Source organism: Priapulus caudatus, unplaced genomic scaffold (assembly GCF_000485595.1).
Source record: "Priapulus caudatus unplaced genomic scaffold, Priapulus_caudatus-5.0.1 Scaffold366, whole genome shotgun sequence".
NCBI lineage: Eukaryota > Metazoa > Priapulida > Priapulimorpha > Priapulimorphida > Priapulidae > Priapulus > Priapulus caudatus.
The window spans coordinates 41,929-64,369 of record NW_014577427.1 but is presented as its reverse complement, the minus strand read 5'-3'; the positions used below and the strand labels follow the sequence as shown (position 1 = coordinate 64,369).

Sequence of the window (22,441 nt, the reverse complement as noted above, 5' to 3'; positions counted from 1 at the left end):
AGGTCACCGCTGAAAGAAAAAGTTTTTCAATCGCTCCATCAGACCATGTCCTCAGAAAATGTCTAAAATCTGCCGTGCCCATTGACCTTTGACCTCCAATTTCGGCACAGTGATGGCTTTTCCTACCATGATGCTGTACACCGACTATCACGAGCCTAGGTCGAGCCGTTTAGATTTGTGCCGCAATTCTGCATTTCCTCCCTATACCATAAGTTAAGGAGGGAATGTTCCCCCTTCTTTTACACCTCTTGACCTTTGACCTTTGACCCCCAGCTTCGACACCCCAACTCGTTTTCGGATTACCCCCCACGTCCCGACTTTCGAATCCTTATGTCGAGCCGTTTAGATTTGTGCCCAACTGTTGACGGACGGACGCACGGACGGACGATCATGCGATTCTACAAGCTGCATCTGACTTCGTCAGATGAGCTAAAAATTCGAAGTGACGAGAGACGAATATACTGAGCGCCATTTCTGTTGACCTTGGACGTACTTCGGTTTGAAGAGCGGATTCACCGACCAATCGGAGGGCGCTGCGTTTGCCGATCGCTATGCGCATTGGGAATGCGTACGTCACAGGTCAACAGAAAAGGCGCTGAGTATATTTGCCGCTCGTCACTTCGAATTTTTGTAACAGGTTATATTACTTTAATACAGAGTATTGTGATACATAGTAAGTTCCAAGATAGCGGAGAAAGGTTCGTGTTGAGAATAAACCCAGTTTGGAAGTTCTAGTCTCTGAAAACGCACCAGAAAACCGCCCTGAGTGATTCACTCAGGGGTTCCTCCACACAAAAGGATAGGGACGCGTTGTAACCCTACTCTTGTTGGGTTACATTATTGTATCTAGGCTACAGACTACAGTACAGTACAGAGTACAGTACAGTACATCATGGCTGCGACTAGGGGCAGCGCGTCTCCCAAGTCCGAAAGGTGCCAAATTATTTATTTTTTTTTTGAATTAGGGATAGGGTTAGGGTTAGGATTAGGGTTAGGGTTAGGATTAGGGTTAGGATTAGGGTTAGGATTAGGATTAGGGTTAGGGTTAGGGTTAACTGAATTTATTAATTGTTAATTAATAATGCGCCATCTAGCGGATCACTATCTCTCCCCTGAGTCGGACTTGGGAGACGCGCTGTCCCTAGTGCCAGTGGCATTCGTACATCATCATTCGTGTTTATTACCAAGGCAATGGCAATAACTGGCAATAGTCAATACCAACTTACAAAAAAGAGGAAATTGAATATCATCAGCAATGTTTTCATGCAGCCAAGCGCTGCAACCGTCTGTAGTCGTTTCCCCATCTCAGGAAGCCGTATGTAAACAACTATACACGTAAATCTTAAACACACAAACACGAATCTGGAACACACGGAAGAAAGTTTACGTGTTCAATGTTTTCGCCTCGTCGTCACACACCTGCCGCTTTACGACGAGTGATTTCTCGCGAAATCAAAAACATTGAACACTCTTACTATTAAAAGATAACAAGTATTACTAATATTAAAAGTCTATAATTACTTATTTGGGTTTTAATTTTTTTTACATTATGTTAATGTGTGATTTGTGGAATACAATAAAATAGTTTTTAATAGTCGCGCAAGTGAACTCTGAGGATAGGCGCTATTAATTAACATGGCGGGAAAGTACAAGAGGTTGGAATTGGTGGGATCTGGAACTTTTGGAAAAGCATGGCTAGTTCAATCAAAATCCAGCAGTAAACGCTATGTGATAAAAGAGATTAATGTAAAAGCCATGCCTCAAAAGGAAAGAGAGCATGCAGCGAGCGAAGTTGCGATTTTATCAAGGTGTAAACACGCAAATGTTATACGATACAGAGAAGCCTTCCTAGAACATGGGTCGCTATACATTGTCATGGAGTTCGCCGAAAAAGGTACTTCTAAGTTCTAGTTCTATTCAATAAATTACACGCTAGACTTGTCCGAAAATCGTTTCTGCGATAGTAATTTTAGTTGGTGTTACAAAAAAAGAATAGAAACCAAGTGACAAGTCATGTTCAAGCATAAAATAGGCATAGTACTAGTAGGTGATTTTTTTTCTTAATGGTTTTTTCGTGGTGGAATTTTGACGCAGTTTGAGGAATCCAAGGTTGATTTCATGGTGCTCGTCAGGCATTGTTGAGATTTTGATAAGGGATTTAGATCAACATTCATCTTTCATATACAAACCAATAGAACTTAGTGAGGGTATCAGGTCAGGTCTTGTACATAATGCAAAATAAGATTGAAAAATGTCATAACTTCTTTGTTGACAGTTTTTACTCAAATTTTTACTGTTTGTCTTCCATACATGTAGTGCTGACTGTAGATTGTTGATTTTTTGAGGCGGGAATTTCATATGGGGACTTTTTGATGCGGGAATTTCGTCAGCGATGAGTGTTGAACTTTTTTGGTGCGGGAGTAAAATTTGATGCGGGCGCTGACGAGAACCATGACATCAACTTTCATCGGCCTATAGGAGCAAAACGGCAAATTTTTGTGCACTTTTACTTAATTTTAGTGACTTAATTCGTCATATCTTCTACATTTCTCATCGAATTACCTTGATATTTCACATGAGGTATGTCCCTACTAAAGGTAAGTAGTAGCCGTAATTTAACCTCTCGATGACCTTACCTGGATGATCTATGACGTCATCAAATTGACCACATCAGGTAAAAATTTATTTAAGTTACATCTCCTACCCTAAATTTGTTCTCATTTTAGTTTCAATCAGTGTATTTGTTTTATTTTTACATTAGTTATGTATTTATATGTGTATTATATATTATTTATATTACCATAATTATACTGTTATTTTCAGTTTATTTGTTGCTGTTGCCATGGAAACAGGTCACCAATCCAACTTGGTTACCGATTGTGAATCCAATAGGGCTTCATTACATTTACATAAAAATAAATAATTTAAATAAAAATGAAACATAATTATGTATGGTATGCAGGCTTCTCCCTACGTTGCGCAAACCGGGCGCGCCCGCCCCGTTTGGGAACCCCCCCCCCATTTCAATCGTTGCGCCACATTTAAATTATTTCCGCCCCGATTAAAAAAAAATTGGTTTTTTTTTTAATGGAAATGGCTACATGAGGAACAGGCTGAGTGAGTCAGCTTTGGAGGCGCTGCTGCTACTGGCAATTGAGGGGCCACCTCGGCAAGAATTCCCATTCGACCTACTGGCAGCAAGAACAAGTCCGCACCTGCAGCTACAGCACACACGCATCTATTGACTATATATAACAACGTTATATATAGTTGTTATAGTAGTTATAGTTGTTATAAGCTGCGTTCACACGAGGATTTCAGTTCCGTACTTGAGCGTTCACACGCTAAAATATACGCGGCTTATTCAGTACCGTACTGAAATACGCGGCTTGCAATAGCGCGGAATCATATTCCGCGCCAACTAAGCCGCGTATATTCGGCACCACGCTGGCCGCGTATTGTCTGTCGTGTGAATGCATTCGAATTGCGAAACTGTAGCACGCTAACCTAGACTGGTACCCATTCGCTGCACGACGTTAGTGTAGCGTGTGGAACTGTCGACCGGGTACCAGTCTATATTATACCTAGCTAGCTAAGCCTCGAATCTCGTGTATCTCGTGTGAAGGCATTTCAGCCGAACTCAGCACCAACTAAGTACGGAACCAGCGAGGCCGTGTATACGTGTGAACGCAGCTATAGTAGCAATAGTTGTTATAGTAGTTATATATAACTATATATAATGTTGTTATATATAGTCAATAGATGCGTGTGTGTTGTAGCTGCAGGTGCGGACTTGTTCTTGCTGCCAGTGATTCGACCAGGCCCCCTGACCCCCCTAGTTTCCCCTCCCCCTCACCCCCTCCACCCTCCCCCCCCTGTTTCAATTTCATCCTGGGGAGAACCCTGGTATGGTACAAATAAATCAATTATATCATATCTTTGTATGTATGATACTTTGTTGTTGCAACAGTAATAATAATTTACATTATTATCGCCATTCACGCTTTGAACAATTAGCTTCTTTACGCTGAGGTAGTCTTGAGCAATACAACAGACACACACTGTTAAGAGAAAGAGAAACTAGTAACATGTTTTGAAAATAGACTGAGATTATATTTATATAGTATTGCTGTTACATTTATATTATATTATGTATATATACTACATTACAACCAATTAACAGCATTTCTCAGCTTTCTGTAATATAGACTGAATGAACAGAAGGCTATAATGAAATGTTACATATAACACTGATAGTGATAGTAACATTATCATGCTGCTCATGCTGTCTGCAGATAGGCTAGTTCCCGTTTTAGTTTCTCTTTGCAGTTGGCTTTCATATTACTGACTACTAATAACTAGCCAGTTATAGACAAGATAAGTAATATTTTCCAACAGTGTAATCAATTTCACACAATTAAATATTATGTTGGTAACAAACTATCAACTAGTGACGGTCCGGTGTCTTCCAAACTAATCGGGGTAATCAATACACGCGATGTCCTATGTACAGTATCGCACGGCCAGCTGAGCGCGGTTAGATAAAATGGTGTTACGTATGTTAACAATGCGTGCGGGCCTGTAGCAACACTTTGGCAGTGTTCCAGAACGACTCGTGCATGTAATTTCTCCCCGTCCCGTTGAACTACTAAACGTTTTATAACACAAAGTACATGAAAACACTGTAAATACACTATACTTTCTAATAGTTCTAATATAATATAATACTTCTATACTAGACTGCAACAGTCTACGTAAAGATTGCTAAACAAACTGGAAGTGGCTGGAGGTACGGCAGCCATCGTTCGTTGAAGCCCCTTTTTGGTATTTGTTTGAGGGCTGAGGCAATTATTTGCGATCTTCTGATGTAAAGTTTACAATAATCATAATGTTCATTTTCATACCTAATCCGAGTGTTTTCTAGCTCATCAAAACTCAAATCGTGAATTTATTTCCCAAGGCATTATTTCAAAATCTGCCGCCATCTTGGTCTCGTTTGTATGAAAGCGAATGGACTGCCATACCTCCAGCCTCGTAAGTTGGAGATACGGCTACCGTACCTCCAGCCACTGCAAAAAAATTCATTTCATCATCTCCTCTCAATGTTGCTTTAATTTTTATTATAATTTCATATAAATTTATATTTATTAATTCAGGAGACATCCATCAGAAGATCAAGCTTCAGAAGGGGCAACTTTTTAAAGAAGTTACGATCTTAAATTGGTTTGTCCAAATTTGTTTCGCCCTCGAATACATACATGGACAAAGTATATTACACAGAGGTAAAGTTAGTTCTTATCTTGTTATTACACTAGTTTAAGTAGGTAACCAGCTAAGTTTATTGAATGTATATTTGCTGTGTTCTACTCTGTAGTAGGCATTTACCCACATGGGTTCTCTAAGGCAATGTCAATCCTATCTGTTGTTTCTAAATGTGTATTCTGATTTAAAGGTCTCAACAAATTAGTTGGTATTTTAATAAAGTTTCAAGACTAAATTTGGTGTTTTACTCATAATTGATGAGCTGAACCAAATTATATAAATTCAAAGTATGCACATTTTACGGTGTTATATTTTTCACATGAAACAAGTTTGCTTCAGATGAATTATGTAGGTGATTCTATTTTTGTTTCAGATCTCAAGGCTGCAAACATCTTTCTGACTGAAGACAATATTGTAAAAGTAGGAGATTTTGGTATAGCTCGGATCCTTGAAGGCACACACGATCATGCTCAGACCGCAATAGGAACACCATACTACATTTCCCCGGAGATTTGCCAACGAAAACCGTATCCTTTCAGCATCATCACATTATTATAAATGAAAATCTTGACAAATAGCATTAGTAACTACACTACGTATCTTCGCTTCAACGATCACGTATAATCTGTCAAAAATAGGTCAGTAGTACTTTCCATATTTAATAAGCTATGATAATGAAATTAATTATCTTTAATAAACTATTGTTTTAATTAACCATCCTATCAAGATATAATCAAAAGAGTGACATGTGGGCACTTGGATGTGTTCTCTATGAGATTGCAGCTCTTACATATCCTTTCCATGGTGCTGACTTCAATAGCCTGGTATTCAAGATCATGCAAGGCAAATATAATCCTATACCAAGGTAAGTCTTCTGCGCACTGCGTGTATTTCCTTTTAATTATAACAATAATTTAATTTCATCATCTAGGAATTATTTTATGTTACGTGATAATTCCCTCTCAGGCATAACTGCTACATTTTTACAATTGGTGCATACTTGTATAAAACAACTAATAGTTTAACGTTGCGAAAACCAAAACACGATCTTCTTATCACCGGTTGTCATAAAAATCGCTCTGAAATGACACTTTGACGATGATAACTGACGGCGCCTGTTTCCCAACAGCGTCTACGGGCCGCTCATACAAGACCTCGTGTACGTGCTGCTGCGGGCCGACCCTCTACGCCGGCCGTCCGCCGCACAGATACTCTCTGTGGAGAACCTGCAGCCACACATACAGCTCTACATCTCGCACTACGAGCGCATGCAGCAACACAGCGTGCGTCCGCAGCAGGGGCGTCGTCCGGCGGCAGCACCCACCGAACCGACGGGGGACGTGTCGCGGGAGGAGACCGCTGGGCGGGGCAGCGGCGCGGGAGGAGGAGGGGCGCGAGCGGCCGTGCAGGAGTCTGCGCAGATACGGGAGGGCGTGTGCGACCGCACAAACACTGCGCGCGGAGCCGGGAAGGAAGCCAGGCGCGAGAAGGACAGCACTCGCCTGATTCACCGAGCCGGCCAGAGGGAGAGGAAGGCGCAGTGCGCCGGAGAAAATAAAGAGAATGTGAGTTCGGTTGTGCGCCGTCTTAGCGTTGGATGTGCGGCGGGATTTCGAACTTTATTGTCGAAAAGTTGTGATAAAGCTATGGCAAACCCTTTCGTATACTAAACAAATCTAAACTTGTATACTAGGTAGTGGCTAGCCACTTTCAGAATTGTGTTCTTGGGTACAAGATTCATGGTGAATATAATAATGCTAGCTGGTACTATGATTGCATGGGAACATTGTTGATTAAATTCAATGCGAAGTTACCTGTTAATGTAAATGTGTGTCATCTTAAATTTAATATTTCAATTAAATAGGTGCAATTGCTTCTGATTGCTAATAACTCGAAAGCTACTGTTACCTGCACAACTAATGACTCAGGCATGACCATGCAAGTATTATTCAATCCGAAAGTAAACTAATAGGGGAACTCTATTTTAGATTGATCCAAATGTGGCGCTGCGGGCTCGTGTGCAGTCACGTAAAAGTTCGCTGTCAACGCCTAAGATTCAACGAAAGCATACGCGAGTGCGCCAAGCAGTCTCAGATTCAAGCTCCAAAGATGTAGAAGTAAAAATGGTATGTAGCGTGTGTTCATCATGGTGTATAGTATTTTTAAACTTGAGGACAAATTTAACATCTGCCATGAGAGCAAAATAAGATATGAAAACATTATTGTACTTGGACACCTGGGGTCAGCCTGTTTATTTTTTTTCTTAAATGGAATATAAACACTGAAATTTCTAGGGGTTGGTTGTGCAAGCGTGCGAACTTTGTTTTATAAGAACTTTTATTGAAAAGTTATTTAGGGGTAATGATTGTTTGCCATGCAGGTGACTGGTCTGCGAAAGGGAACTGCAGTGCAAGGTAAAGCTGCAGAAGAGAGTCTACGCTGTCTGGTCACTAGACAGGCAGCCGAATGCAGCCTCAGGAAAGCATCTGCGTGTAGCGGACAAGAGGTACTACCGCAGTACGACAGCGGTTACAGCGAAGGCAACGTCAAGACCCAGCCTGATGAAGAAGCGCCGCTAGGACCGAAGCCGCCACCCAAGTTGCTCCTGCGCGAAGAAATACCGAGTATCTCCGGGGAGCAGCCGTCACAGGTCACGCGGGACGGAGAGGCGAGGGTCCGGGGCGGTGAGCTGCCGCGAGAGAGCCACGTCAACTGCAAGACGTACACGATGCGCGCGTTCGTCGCCGAGGCAACGTCGAGCGGCCGCGAGAGTCTACTCGGCTGCTGCAATTCGGACACCGCCGTTGCCGACGACGACAGGTGCGCCGGAGACGACGAAGTCTTCGGCGTTGCCGGCGAGGTCTCCACCGGCGCCCCCACGTCTGCGAGTAAGCACGAGAAGAACAACAACAAGCAGACGAAAATCAACATGCTGACAAAGGTCCTCGGGCGTCTGAACAAGTTTCAGCCGGAGAAAGTCGCGGCCAGGAAGGACAGCGAGGAGGAGGAGGAGGAGGAGCAGTTGGTCGTCGCGAGGTTGCTGTACAGGGTTCACCGGCGTCCGTCCGGGTTCTCCGATTCTTCCCCGGTGTCGCGAGAGCTGTGGGACTTCCTGGAGAAGAAGGTAGGCAGGGAACTGTGCGAAAGATTGCTGGCGCGCATGAAGGGCCGGGTGGACGACAACACAATCGCGTTTGAGGATTCTTTGTCCATGCTCGGAAAGGAGAATTTGATGTACTTGCCTGTTATCTTGAAACTTCTGGAAGTGGAATCTCAGTAGAGTGTTACGGGTTCATACGTATTATATCAAGAGGATGCTGCGTAAATTAATTATTCACACTCTTGATCATATGTTATATGCGATTCGTACAGTGAGTCATGTTCATACGTCTAGATTGTATATGTGCACAGAGATATATTTTTTTATTTTATTTATATAGAGCAATTTCGGTTGCAGTTTTCATATTTGCTGTTTAATTAATGTAATAATTTTATTAATATTTCTATAACACCCCTAAATAAAGTAATGTTGAAAAAAATTAGATTGCATTATTTAATGTTAAATTTATATAGAAATTTGCCATCATTGGAAATCATGAAAATGTTTAGGTAATGAGAATGGTCAAGTGCATAAGAGATTCAAAGCCCAAATGAATAGCAATTCAGTTGTAGACTAAACACATCGTCGTGTAACGAGTAAAGATATATCAACGGCAATAATTATATTTGCTCATATAACATACAATTACACTTTTAGTTGTTCCTGACCAATTATGCCTGTTCATGACAAGGTAGTAACAATCACATTTAATAATACTTAATACTGGTAATGTTAGAACTTAAAACAGTAATAACAGTTTGCCATCTTTTGCAGTTTAATAATGCAAATGTGTCCTAGGCAGTGGCGTAGTTAGGGGGGAGCAAAGGGTGCCATGGCCCCCCTGTTGATCCGAAAGTAAAAATAAAAAAATAATTGTTCTACTAAAAAGAGAATTTTCCTAGTCAGAATGAAGGATGTACATGTACTCAAAAGTGCCTCAAATACCATCTGCGATCAACATTTTAAAAATTGTCTGGGGGAGGACCCCAATACCCCCCGCCTGTTTTTCACCCCACTCCTTTTATATATCTTGGTAGCAGAAAACAACGAAAAAAATGTCGCCTTTATGCATGGCGCCTGAAACAAAGATTGCAGAGCTGAGAGGTGGGGGAACATAGGGAGGGTGTGGAGAGGGAGGCGGAGGAACCATTAAAATATTAAGTCACGGAGTCGTCCACCATTTTGCGCAGCTCGCTGTTTTTGCCCCCCCCCTGTTAAAAAATCCTGGCTACGCCACTTGTCCTAGGGTTGTAGATTTACTTTTTTTAGGCAGGCAGCAACTTTACTCACTCCGTCACTATCTTTAGTGCTTTTACTATGGTTTATTAGGAACGTCTTGGCAGCATGTATTTGCTGCCGACGTTGAGAGCAGGCAGCAAAACTGCCTTTAATTTCAAACCCCCTATCCAGATAGGCACACGCAACCTTACGTCATGAAATGAGTCACAGAATGGATGTCATGATCCAGGGTTAAGTAATAATGTTACTTGATGAGGGAAAGGAATATTAGAGATGTATGGTATGCACTTGGAAATGAACATGAGGGGTGTACTTTAAGGGGGTACTTAAGTTTGTTTCGTACTTAAAAACAATGAAAGTTAGCCTGGGTGACAGCGATGCAAACACCTCACTATTAATGCAATACCACTCCCACTGCATACAGTAAAGGTGATCCGAATTCTACATGCACATAATATAGACTCAAGTGCAATTATTAATATATAAAATATCGCTACAAGTAATAGCTTGCTAATAGCTGTATGCCAGATGGAGTTATATCATGCAGCTGATGACAAAATGATAGTACTTTTTTAATTGAACAGGGAAAATATACAGAAGACTAACACTATGTGCATCCAGTCAGACACATATCTATATATATATAAAGTTGTTCAGCCGAATTAGTCCGTACTCGCATAACTAGAGAACTCCGCAGCCTAGAGGAAAATCTATATATATAAAGTTGTTCAGCCGAATTAGTCCGTACTCGCATAACTAGAGAACTCCGCAGTAGCCTAGAGGAAAACTAAAGATATTTTCAGAATCAGCACGTCTGGGAAGTGGTTCTGGCTAAAACAAAAATTTAAAAAAGTTAAAAGTTGATAAAAATTCTATTCATCAATAGATGGCGGCGGTGCATACAGATTAACAACACGTACGTGTGAATCCATGGTGTATAATCTTAACGGCGCAGTGGCGTAATCGCTAGAACATCCGTCTCCTATACAGGGATTCCGGGTTCGAGTCCCAGCTGGGGAACTTATTTTCCCCCTTTTTTCTTTTTTTCCCTTTACCTACCTCTTTAGTATGTACTAGCGGGATACCCGGTGTTGCCCGGGGAAATCAGTGGCGTTACTCAGCTGGTGACCGCTTGGTTGAAAGGAAAATACCCCAAAAAATCTAGCTATCTATCTATCCATGCATGCATGCATGCATCCATCCATCCATCCATCCCATGCCATGCCATGCCATCCCATCCCATCCCAAACAGTAAAAAATAATAAGAAATCCAAAGATAAGACATTAAACATAAAAATAATTAATAAACTAAAAAAATAATAAATTAAATAAATGAATAAATAAAAAATAATACATACTAAAGAGGTAGGTAAAGGGAAAAAAGGAAATCTAACTATCTATCTATCCATGCATCCATGCATCCATCCATCCCGTTCCATGCTATCCCATCCCATCCCATCCCATCCCATCCCATCCCATCCCATCCCATGCCATCCCAAACAGTAAAAACTAATAAGAAATCAAAAGATAAAATAAATAAAAATAATTAATAAACTAAAAAAATAATTAATTAAATAAATTAAAAATTAAAAATAATACATACTAAAGAGGGGGGTAAAGGGAAAAAAGGGGAAAATAAGTTCCCCAGCTGGGACTCGAACCCGGAATCCAGGTGTTGGATCCCGGACGTGATGTTGTGTGTACGTACGTGACCGCCATCTATTGATCAATAGAATTTTTTATGAATGTTTCACTTTTCAACTGTTTAAAATTTTTCTTTCAGCCAGAACCACCTCCCCGACAGGCTGATTCTGAAAATATCTTTAGTTTTCTTCTAGGCTGCGGAATTCTCTAGTTATGCGCGAACACACTAATTTGGCTGAACAACTTCATATAATATAGATTATTAATTTTTTACTTTTTTATTTTAATGTCTTATTTTTTTATTTATTATTTTTATTGTTATTTATTTATCATCTTTTTATTTTTTACTGTTTGGGATGGGATGGCATGGAATGGCATGCGATGGGATGGGATGGAATGGCATGCGATGGGATGGAATGGGATGGGATGGGATGGAATGGCATGGCATGGGATATGGGATGGAATGGCATGGCATGGGATATGGGATGGGATGGTATGGAATGGGATGGATGCATGGATATAGATAGATAGTTAGATTTTTTGGGGCATTTTCCTTTCAACCAAGCGGTCACCAAATGAGTAACGCCACTGATTTCGCCGGGCAACGCCGGGTATCCCGCTAGTCACTTATAAAATATATCAATTAACGCAGAATTCGGGTAACTTACTATATAGTCTGGATATATTACTAAAAATCTCACAAAGCAGCCATTTTCATGACAACATACATATTTTGAAAATCACGCTGGAGGTACTTCAGAAAAGGGCTGCGGTGTTATAATATTAATGTGTAACCACCATCAATTGGGGAGCATAACATAGTTTAATGTGCATATTTAAATTCTTTTAGAATATGACCACAATTACTGTCTTGACTAATACTAATATTTATTATCACATGTGGAAATGCTGTGTGTAATCATATTCAATGGTTGGAATAACAGCCTGCACAAACTTCAGGAATATCAACAAATATCTGAAGAGACACGTTAAGGAATTCAAATGCATTAATGAGAAACAGATTATTAGCTAACTGTTCCCATCTATAATTTCGTTGCTACGGTTGGATATTATTATACATTGATTATTTTGGGTTAGATTTGCCACAGAGACCCTGTGTAAGTATTATAACGTGTGGAATGAGTATATTTGAAACAATTTCGCTTATCGTCTCTACACGTACTGTTGACATATTATATTTGTATTAGGAATTACATCTTAAAAAGGACAATAATTATTTTGTGAAAAAGATCACTCTATCCAAAATTGATCATGCCACTTGTAAAAGGATACAGATGCACATGTAGCTCTTTTTCACCACCTCCTTCTACAGTCTGGATAAGCTTCTTCATAACTTCTGCATGCCTGTACAAAAATTGCATGTAAAACGTTTTAAACGACAGATAAGATTTACTATCTCCTGTTATCCATGTCAATACAAGTTTGAGATCTCAGTAAAACTGGAATGCCTGCCACCAAGATCAGATAGTTGGTTACTAGTTTCACTTCTCGAAGGTTAATTGCGTGTGTAACATCAACACGTAGACAACTACAATACCTCATTAGCTAACTACGGTCGCTGCAGAAATACCCCTCACTGCGTATTGCAGGGTGCGAAATTAACGCAAGTCCGGAGTCAAATACTCCCTGATTTAACATATGCAGGAGTCCGTGTGACTCCCTGAAAATTCTTCTATGCTAACTAGTTCGTTCCAGACCACAGCCGCGCGGAATAGATTTTTTTAACAAATGTCCAAAGACAATTTGGCAGACGTGAAACCGCACGAATCTTCAAAATAAGCACATGCGTTATTGTTAATATCTTTAGTTTTGAACTTCAGACTGCGGACTCCCTCTTTTTGAGGGCAGGGAGTCCGACTCCCTTGTTCAAAAGTTAAGTTCTACCTCTGGTATTATGTACATGTACCTGCAAGGATGAACGGAGGCCATGTGTTCGGGAAGATGTTGGTGATTCTCGAAGGTGACGGTCTTCTTTGCGTGGTCCTGACTGAAGTCCTCATACATCTGCTCCACGCTCAGGGGAACACGGTTCTGTCCAACAGACGATGAATCGTACGTAGACAATGGGCAACAAGTTCATGCGCCGTGCTACAGAGGTAACTAATTCCAACCATAAATTATCTTCAGCGTGACAGCAGTGCTACACAAGTGTTGTAATGTGACCTCGTGCTGCCATCTACAGGGGGAAATCATTAAAAAGTGCATGTCAGTAAATGTTTTAAGTACTAGAGATTAAAATTTAGCACAATTAATTACTTACATTAACCAAAAACAATGCTGAAAGGGTGAACATTGCTACCTTCCAAGTTTCAGGAATGCTACGTTCAGCTTGGAAGCCCGTTATAATGTGGGTACTTATAACGACGCACCTCATCATAACCTTTGAGCCAGAGCCGAGGAGTTCTGTAGTAGTTATCATATGTAATGTTAAGGTCATAGGTCCTGGTCTGTATTATTCCAGTATCGCTTTCGACCCCTTCCGACTTGGAATCTTTCTTAGCTAATGCGCGTGGATCTACTGTGAGCTGCAAAAGACGCGTATATTCAGTTAAATCTAGTACGATCAATGACGGAGACTTGCCACAAATTCTCCTGAATAATTTTATTTAACTAAAAATAATGCTAAAAGCTGAATTACTGTTATTTTTAAGTTACTATCAATCAGTTTAACAAATTCATCTTTTTTTGAACGAATTCTAACGAATGTTGAGATAAAAGTTACAAAAGCGCATTAGATCTTCACCTCATCCTCTTCTAACATTTCATTCTCTTCCAGATCATCCATGTCTACTGCAGGTTCATCATCATCGTCGTCATCATCATTAATTTCAGCAATATCTACAGCAGCTGTGGGTTTCTCAGAGTCCAGGCTCAGGTCTGCCATGGCATCGCCTACGGAGGCTGTAGACTGATCTGACATATTGGTTTCACAACGTTAATAAATGGAGTAAGAAATTATCACATCCACATATAGCTACATTCCAGCTCTAAATGTAGTAACTGGTAGAATTTTCTGCAGTCTTTCACCTTATACCAGCAATTACATACAACAAAGATGATCTATGCATCTTCTTTGGTCGCCGGCCAAAAAAGCAGCTTGAAAGTTACGATTACATACATCGCATAATTTTCAAATACATTTGACATATTGTTAGTCGCCATTATTAGCAGTGATGCGAGAACATGTCATTACTGATTAGAAATGATGATGTTATATAAAACATAATGGATGTTCACCAAGAGACTGGTAATGGTGAGTGTCCACCCAGCCTCCATCAGGGTCGTTTTCGTCCTCAATAATCTTTTCCTGTTCTTCCATGTACTCCATTTGTTTACACCTTTTGTAGCTCGGAACTGCAAGCATGGTTATCCATAAAGCAAATCTCCCATGAAGCAGGCAATGATTACTACAGGCGGATAAATCGTTTCGCCGCAACAAATTTCATAAACAATACAACTAAGTACTACATGACTACCGCTGCAAGCAATCTCATCAGTCTATCTAAGTGTCTCTATCCACCACTAAATGCTTACCATTTCTTGTGAGTAAGAATTGCTTGTCTGCAGGAAGGTAGGACTTTACTTTTGCAGAGTCTCCACTTGCCCAGTGCCACGTAGGACAGTGATGGACTAGATGATCACCAGCTGCAAGAAACTGACAAGAAAAAAAACAAATGTTTATGTCATTGGTTTGACGGTTCAATCACTTTAGATAGGTCTATACAGATATGCTTCTGATGACATTGAAAGCGCATCCATATCTGGCAGGATGGTGTAAATAATATCAGTACAGGGTAGGTGTATGATAAATGCATAAAATGAGTCTCTGTGCCTATTTGACAGAAAGTATATATATATATATATATGCTATTTTAGAAGAAAATAATTGTAGACCCTATAGTTGAACAAACTTTGATCCTAAGGCTAAGCACTCTTTGCATGCAACCAATTTAATTATAAGTATATGGCATTATATGGATGTACATACTTCTTCAGCCGTTAGCATTCCTGTTTCTTTAAACTTGGATTCCTACAATAAGATAGAAAAAAATATAGAACTTCTGGTATGCATTCTCTGTTGATGAACATTAATTATAGTTATATGCGCGCAATAAATTTATATTTTCCCAGTATTTTACATATTATATGAGACAGTCAAACTTATGCTAGCGAACAACTCTATGGATCGAACATGTGTTGGGGTTGGGGTTGGGTTTTCCTACTAACTGTTTGTTAACTACTAACTACACTGTTTGGGTTTTCCTAATTAACCTTTATATAAAGGGTTAGCTGTATACACAAATATAATAGCCTTGGGTATGTTTTCCCAATTCTTACATCGCTCCGCCATCTATTGAGAGAAATGTGAAATCATACACATAACCACAGCAGCTAGGTATCATCGACATTAGGATGTATCAATATCATGTATGATGATAATGACGATGATGAATGTCCGGGGTTCATAAAGTAGGCTACCGGGTAAACGTAGGTCCTAAAGACTTGAGTGTTAGGCTTGCAACAGATTGAGATTAAACTTACTTAATAATAACAGTAAGGTTACAGATTAACACTAACACTAACAGATTATAACACTTATATCTGAACAACCGATCGTGCAGCCATCAATCATTTCGTATTCGGTATTGTACAAATGCGAAGAATTTTAACATTATTATACCTTTAGGGTCGGTGTGAATTTTTCCGCAATTCCAAGGGCGGTTCCCTTGACGGTGTTTAAGAAACCATCCATGACAGCTACTATATTATATTTATATGCCTCCTAAAATAACTCGTTTTTGTTCAGTTGAGTTTATACAGGTCTCAGTTGTAAACAAGCACCAAAATTGTGACAAAGCTGCGCCCCCTGCCGTCACAGGAAACTTAACTGGGTTTAACAGTGTCGCCACCATCGCTTTCCAAGGACGGGCTCGGCTTGGTTTTTTACGGTCATTCTTCTTCGCTCTACAAAAATAATTCGCTATGCCGGCATACGGAGTTTCAATCAGAGCTGGCCCAGACAGTTCTTCTGGCTTCAAATGGTTTGGTCCGAGCAGTCCAGTGGACATCGGCTCGTTTGGGAGGAGCTGGGTGAGAATCGGCGGAGCATTTGGAGCCTCCGCCGTGGTGATGGGCATGATGGCGAAAGTGAAACTGCCCAAAGGTATTTCTGCCTCCGTGCCTGCATCGTTTCACGTTTGTTCATGATGATGAGTAGGCCCTACGTCATCAATAATTAATATCCTATTAACGGGGTATGTGAGGTTACGGTTACTTAGCTACTTCTACACATACATGTCGCACTGAACAGTAGACCTGTCCCCTTGGCGTGATTGGCATGCAGCTCTGTTAGTGGTAGATACAATAATGTAACCCAAACCCAAGAGGATAGGGTTACAAAGCCTCCCTATCCTTTTGTGCGGAGGAATGCCCGAGTGAATCACTCGGGCCGGTTTGCTGGTGCGTTTTCAGAGACTAGAACTTCCAAACTGGGTTTATTCTCAACACGAACCTTTCTCCCCTATCTGGGAACTTACTATGTATCACAATACTCTGTATTAAACTAATATAACCTGTTACAAAAATTCGAAGTAACGAGCGGCGAATATACTGAGCGCCATTTCTGTTGACCTGTGACGTACTTCGGTTTGAAGAGCGGATTCACCGACCAATCGGAGGGCGCTGCGTTTGCCGATCGCTATGCGCATTGGGAAATGCGTACGTCACAGGTCAACAGAAATGGCGCTCAGTATATTCGCCGCTCGTCACTTCGAATTTTTGTAACAGGTTATATTAGTTTAATACATAGTATTGCGATACATAGTAAGTTCCCAGATAGCGGAGAAAGGTTCGTGTTGAGAATAAACCCAGTTTGGAAGTTCTAGTCTCTGAAAACGCACCAGCAAACCGGCCCGAGTGATTCACTCGGGCATTCCTCCGCACAAAAGGATAGGGAGGCTTTGTAACCCTATCCTCTTGGGTTTGGGTTACATTATTGTATCTATGTTAGTGGTAACAGTGGTATTATCACTATCACTAGTATCAGGAGTTAATAAAGACAAAGGAGTTTGACACGTATTTGGTACTGATTTCACTACATTTTGTCGACTTGTACGAGTTTGATGTGAATAAAAATACAAATGTATACAAACATGAGCTTCTTTTGTTCACTGGTCCTTATTCTATCTTTCGGTAGTATATTACAAACCGCATAGCTTCCTTCGTTTTGACATAAATCGTACTTTTGCACGACATGGTTTTCACGTTATTTACTGTTGTGTGGCGAGGCCAAGCGGTAAATTTGCATACACACCAACTGGAAGGAGGCACGGCAGGGCTTTTACTTTTAGGCCGTAGTTTACCCGAGTACAGAAAATGCGCTTAGAAATTAAGTTACGTTGCACCCATGCTGGGTTTAAAAATTAAAACTATTTTATATTGAAACGATAGTTAGAATGCCTTGTTTTTATGGTTGAATCCTGGAGTTTTTTTTAAATAAATGCTGCGCTGGTAAAATATCTGAACTACTTCACCCACGGAGGAATGATGTGTATGAATCTTAGCAAGTAAATTGACGCTCCAGCTGATTGTAGCCTTTTGCACGTATTTTGCATAGCAACCGTTACTATGCAATTGCAGGCAAACGCATGTGTTTACACCTTACCTATCATGACCATCTGTATGTGATAGAGGCAAGAGTTAATGTCGTCATCACTCGGCTTTGTAAGCCGAACAAAAACTTCTTCAGGAGATAACGTACGGGATACGCGATCCCTGTCGCGCCTTCTTCCAGTTGCTGTGTATGCGAATTTACCGCTTGGCCTCGCCACATTACGGTAAATATCGTGAAAACCATGTCATACAAAAGTACGATTTATGTCAAAACGAAGGAAGCTACGCAGTTTGTAATACTACTGGAAGATAGAATAAGGACCAGTGAACAAAAGAAGCTCATGTTTGTATACATTTCTATTTTTATTCACATCGAACTCGTACGACAAAATGTAGTGAAATCAGTACCAAATACGTGTCAAACTCCTTTGTCTTTATTAACTCCTGGTATTATCCAATTACTAATTACAAATTAGTGTAGCAATCGGACGTTCGAAACACAGCGCTTGGTAACGAAGTGCCACTGTGTCGGCATTTTGGCAAAATACATGTGTGTACACGTGCAAATTGTGAACTTGTTCGACTTAGCAACAATATCCAAGGGGCGTGGCTACATTTTGCATGGGCGGATAGGTCAGTTGAATTTTAACTTTCAATTGTTAATGACTGATCTGCTGAAGTGGAGGGGAGGCTTTCAATCAGACTAGCGCTAGCTCTAAAACTATAACCCTTTGCTCTGCCGCACCTGTGGTGGATTGAAGGGCTATAGTTCTAGAGCTAGCGCTCAAGAGCTATACACACATCGATACATGTAGACACACACAGTTTCAGTCCTTGGTCAGCCAATAAATGTGATAATTGTTGTACTTACTCGAGTGCAACGTGCTGATTGCATATCTAAACTTGATCGTGTGATGTGTGTGTATTCCTGACTTTAGCCAGGTATGTACCCCTATAGCTCATGACTACAGCTATTCATCTGTGTATATATCCCTATGTATATGTTTGGCATATAAAACATGTTCTTATGCCGTGCTCATACCCGTGTTCATTTCCCTGTAGTTCTAATTGATAGTATCCACGTATTGCCATGTTGTTTTTTTTACCTTTAACCACTTTCATCTGGTTTTCTTTGAATACAGTGCTTGAGGGCAAAGAAGAGAAAGAACAACAGGAGCTAATGAAGGCATGTATCCAATCCATTTGTCTTTTTCTTCAAGATCAAAAAATTCCAACATTAATTAACAACAATCCTCTGGAAAAACTCATTTTAATTACCCTACATGCCAGGCTTTCTTGGTCGATATTAGTTAGAAGTTAATAAATACTAGATTTCAAAAAGTGTAAATTTGTGTAAGTTTTATTCCAAAGGTATGCCGTGTTAGAGGTACCCACTATTTAAAACCCAATTACCCTGAGATGTTTAATTAGACGTGATGTCAGTGCTGTAGTTTAATTGCATGGTTTTATAAGGTCATTGACATGGTTGTTACCATTTTCTCATTTACCAGATGTATGAAGTAGCTCACAGGCTACATCTGACACATGCTGTAGCAATACTAGCGCTGCCACTTGTAAGACACCCTTGCTTGGTAAGTCGGCACAGTTGTGGCTTTACTGTTATTTTATTGAAGGGGTAATCAAGTCCACGGAGTAGTTAAGGTTATGTTAGGCTGGTTCCATGGTCTAACTTATTTGTATTGATTCATTTTGGTAAAAACGTCTGACCTTGTTCTTAATGTTCATTCATTGGACCATAACAATATTGGGAAGTGGTGCATAAAACGAGGTATATCTCGTCATACATATCCAATTTTGTATTGTTCTTTTGTGATGTCACACAAATTATTTTTGTTGCTGTAATTTGGTAAAGTATTTTGTTCTGTGCAAAAAGAAGGCAGTGAAAAGCTTTATTGGTGGCTGTGTGTATCCTTCCATAGTTTATTTTAATAATAGTGACATTTACTTTTGGGTTTTTATTTTCATTTCATGGGAAATTGGGTCAGTCGAAAACCAAACTGCTATGGGATCATTAGTGTGTGCGGATTGTAGCCTTTTTAGTAGGCAGTGATATTCAATGAGTATATATAATATATATTGCAACTATTTTGAACAATTTTAATAAGTTACAGTTAAAAAATTATAGGCTATTGCACAACTATGTGTAGAATCATAGAAATTTCCTATCAATCAATATAGTTAAATGTTACTTCATGCTAGAGTGTTAAAACACAAAATGTTGTGTGTTTGACGTCTAATGCTAGGTGTCACGCACTAGATTTATATCGTTAAAGTTGCGTGTATGTGACAATTGAAGTCTAACTACCTTTACTCATTCATCCTAGACTGGCGGCCTCTGGATTGGTGGCGTGATGCTCGCATCTGGTGGGATGTATTGCCGAGTTCTCACGGGAAAAGAGTGTTGTGGGAAGGTGTGCCCGGTTGGTGGTGCTTTCATTGCTCTTGGCTGGCTCTCTGCCATGCTCTAAAGGCACCGACAAGCGTGGCGAGAGTAGAAGCCTATAGATGGGTAGTATACTATGGCAATTGAATCGTATTGCACATTTTTTTGTAATAAAAATCTCCGAGATTAACTGGTTTTTGTTAGACAGTATTAGCACGACCAATTCTGTATGCAACTATAGTTGGCGATAATTTAGAAGACTGCGTGAAAAATTGTACATTATTGCTAATTGGAAAATATTCTAATTTAACTTTGCTCTGACATTAGTAAGTGTAGTGAGCAAGCGGTCCATGCTAAGATGGGCAGAGAGGGATCCTACAAGAACATGTAGCCTAAGCTGTACCCTAAAGTGTTGTGAAATTATATGCTTTATATTATTCTTGCTAGTCATCTCAGTTTCGTATTGACGTTAGCATATCATTATTTATGCTTATATTAGTTATTTTTAGTTTTAAGTACATAAGAAGAATCTCGAAATGTTGGTAGGTGCATAACAACTAGACGGTGCTGCCAAATTGTCATGATTGTACTCGTTCTACCTGTTGACAGGAAAAATGTTACGTACTTGTCTACAATAGCCGACTGAAAATTGGAAAGCAGCTATTTACATGTACCTTTGTATGCAATTTCATGACACAAATTGCAATTACTGTATCACCACAGTCAGAGTAGTGGGAAATGCATGGATTTGTCTAGAAAGTACTGTACGAAATAATCGTAACAATGATAAAATAAAAGTGTAGAAATAATAATTATTAGTGTTGCAATTTTAGTGTGGTATTTTTCCTGAATTTGAAGTTTACAAATAATGTGTATTACAGAGAGCATTTAAATTTAATTGGCGTTGTTTCTTCGATAATGTAAAGCTAACACAGATAAATTATTTATGCAGATAGAAAATGCTTTGTCATTAAAAAAAGTTAAGTGAGAACAAACTGGTACTATAGCTTGTTTTTATTTTATTTTTTTACGTCATTGCAAATTATGCCAAGGCTATGGTTAACCTATGGTGCCTTGATAACTTTAGTAATTATCCACGATATATGCTATGTAATTTTGAAGCATTTATTGACTTAAAACATCAAGAGATTACTGCCAAAAATATAATATTTATGAATACTGCGAGAGAGTGGTGCTGTAGCTGGGAAAACTAGTTGAATAATCTATTGTTTCAATTCCACTTTTCATGCTCCATTTTATTGCTGTTAGCACCCCACAGATGGCGCTAGGATGCTATTATCGTAATCACTTGTGAGGCAACACGTAAAACATCTAATGGTCAATGACTGACCTTGCTGACGTGATTTATAACTCAAAACTATATTTACCCGGCCATATCCCTATTTCAGCGAATTTCGACATGCGTGAGCTCGATTACAATTATTGTTTGGTTTTACTACCCAAATTTTATGATACTCGAGTTTCCTGTAAAGCTCATGTCACAGTCGATCAGCAATCCTAAAGTTTACGTACATATTTGAGAATTTTGTCGGAAATGTATCATTCTCATGTAGCGGTCTTGACGACAGATGCGTTAATTGTGTCAGCTGAAGAAGATGAATTAGGTCTGTACGTGTGAGAACCATGGTACTGATAAATTTATTAGCATTATATTGTGTATAGCATTGCATATAGAAGATAATAGATATATTAACACATAACAGTTATAACATTGTGCAGTAATGTTATATTATTATCTCTTTTATACATACAATATAATACAATGTCAGAAGCCGCACAGACATTGCCCGTGGCCGTTGACAACGAGCCAGCCTACCAGTTACGAGTTGTTCCGCATGGCAGACCGTCACGCGAGAGAATGTTTGCTACATTAGCCACTGCTCAACACATAACCCGCTGGTGTTTACGCGTATAACCTAGTACGTGGGCCTTTTCTATGACGTGTATTATGTTCCGACGAGAAGACAACGCTACTGCATGAGAACATTGCTGACACAGAATCTGGATATATTCGTGAACATATGCGGTAGTCTCCGCGTGTCTCCGCCTGTCTCCGGAGCAAATTTGGTGACTCGGCCTCGACGAAGGGAACTGATTCGCCGTACAGGAGGGACCCGGCTGGTCATCGATATCATGAT

At 40.0% G+C, this 22,441-nt stretch overlaps 4 protein-coding genes across 5 annotated transcripts in view; 2 read left to right on the top strand and 2 right to left on the bottom strand.

The window, feature by feature from the left end:
- LOC106809592 (tetraspanin-7-like) overlaps positions 1–1,434 on the bottom strand; it is an 18,165-nt gene extending 16,731 nt beyond the window's left edge. For both annotated transcript variants that reach the window (XM_014812725.1, XM_014812727.1), the window contains exon 1: positions 1,227–1,434. In XM_014812725.1, the coding sequence (XP_014668211.1) occupies positions 1,227–1,304 (78 nt within the window). In that variant the 5' untranslated portion in view covers positions 1,305–1,434. The remainder of the gene's footprint in view (positions 1–1,226) is intronic.
- A 183-nt stretch (positions 1,435–1,617) lies between these two features.
- Positions 1,618–8,804, top strand: LOC106809591 (serine/threonine-protein kinase Nek5-like). Its single transcript, XM_014812724.1, has 7 exons — positions 1,618–1,894; positions 5,157–5,282; positions 5,636–5,789; positions 5,990–6,127; positions 6,392–6,827; positions 7,251–7,388; positions 7,643–8,804. The coding sequence occupies exons 1-7, from the start codon at positions 1,636–1,638 to the stop codon at positions 8,540–8,542; spliced, it is 2,151 nt and encodes a 716-aa protein (XP_014668210.1). The 5' UTR covers positions 1,618–1,635; the 3' UTR covers positions 8,543–8,804.
- Positions 8,805–11,899: 3,095 nt separating this feature from the next.
- On the bottom strand, positions 11,900–16,098 carry LOC106809595 (ubiquitin-like-conjugating enzyme ATG3). The gene is made up of 9 exons (XM_014812730.1): positions 15,948–16,098; positions 15,255–15,296; positions 14,801–14,921; positions 14,504–14,620; positions 14,010–14,179; positions 13,636–13,791; positions 13,173–13,297; positions 12,539–12,610; positions 11,900–12,221 (listed from the first exon to the last, which is right to left on the bottom strand). The coding sequence occupies exons 1-9, from the start codon at positions 16,017–16,019 to the stop codon at positions 12,140–12,142; spliced, it is 957 nt and encodes a 318-aa protein (XP_014668216.1). The 5' UTR covers positions 16,020–16,098; the 3' UTR covers positions 11,900–12,139.
- A 64-nt stretch (positions 16,099–16,162) lies between these two features.
- On the top strand, positions 16,163–21,094 carry LOC106809597 (transmembrane protein 256-like). The gene is made up of 4 exons (XM_014812731.1): positions 16,163–16,430; positions 19,021–19,064; positions 19,390–19,470; positions 20,224–21,094. The coding sequence occupies exons 1-4, from the start codon at positions 16,250–16,252 to the stop codon at positions 20,365–20,367; spliced, it is 450 nt and encodes a 149-aa protein (XP_014668217.1). The 5' UTR covers positions 16,163–16,249; the 3' UTR covers positions 20,368–21,094.
- Positions 21,095–22,441: the final 1,347 nt, after the last annotated feature.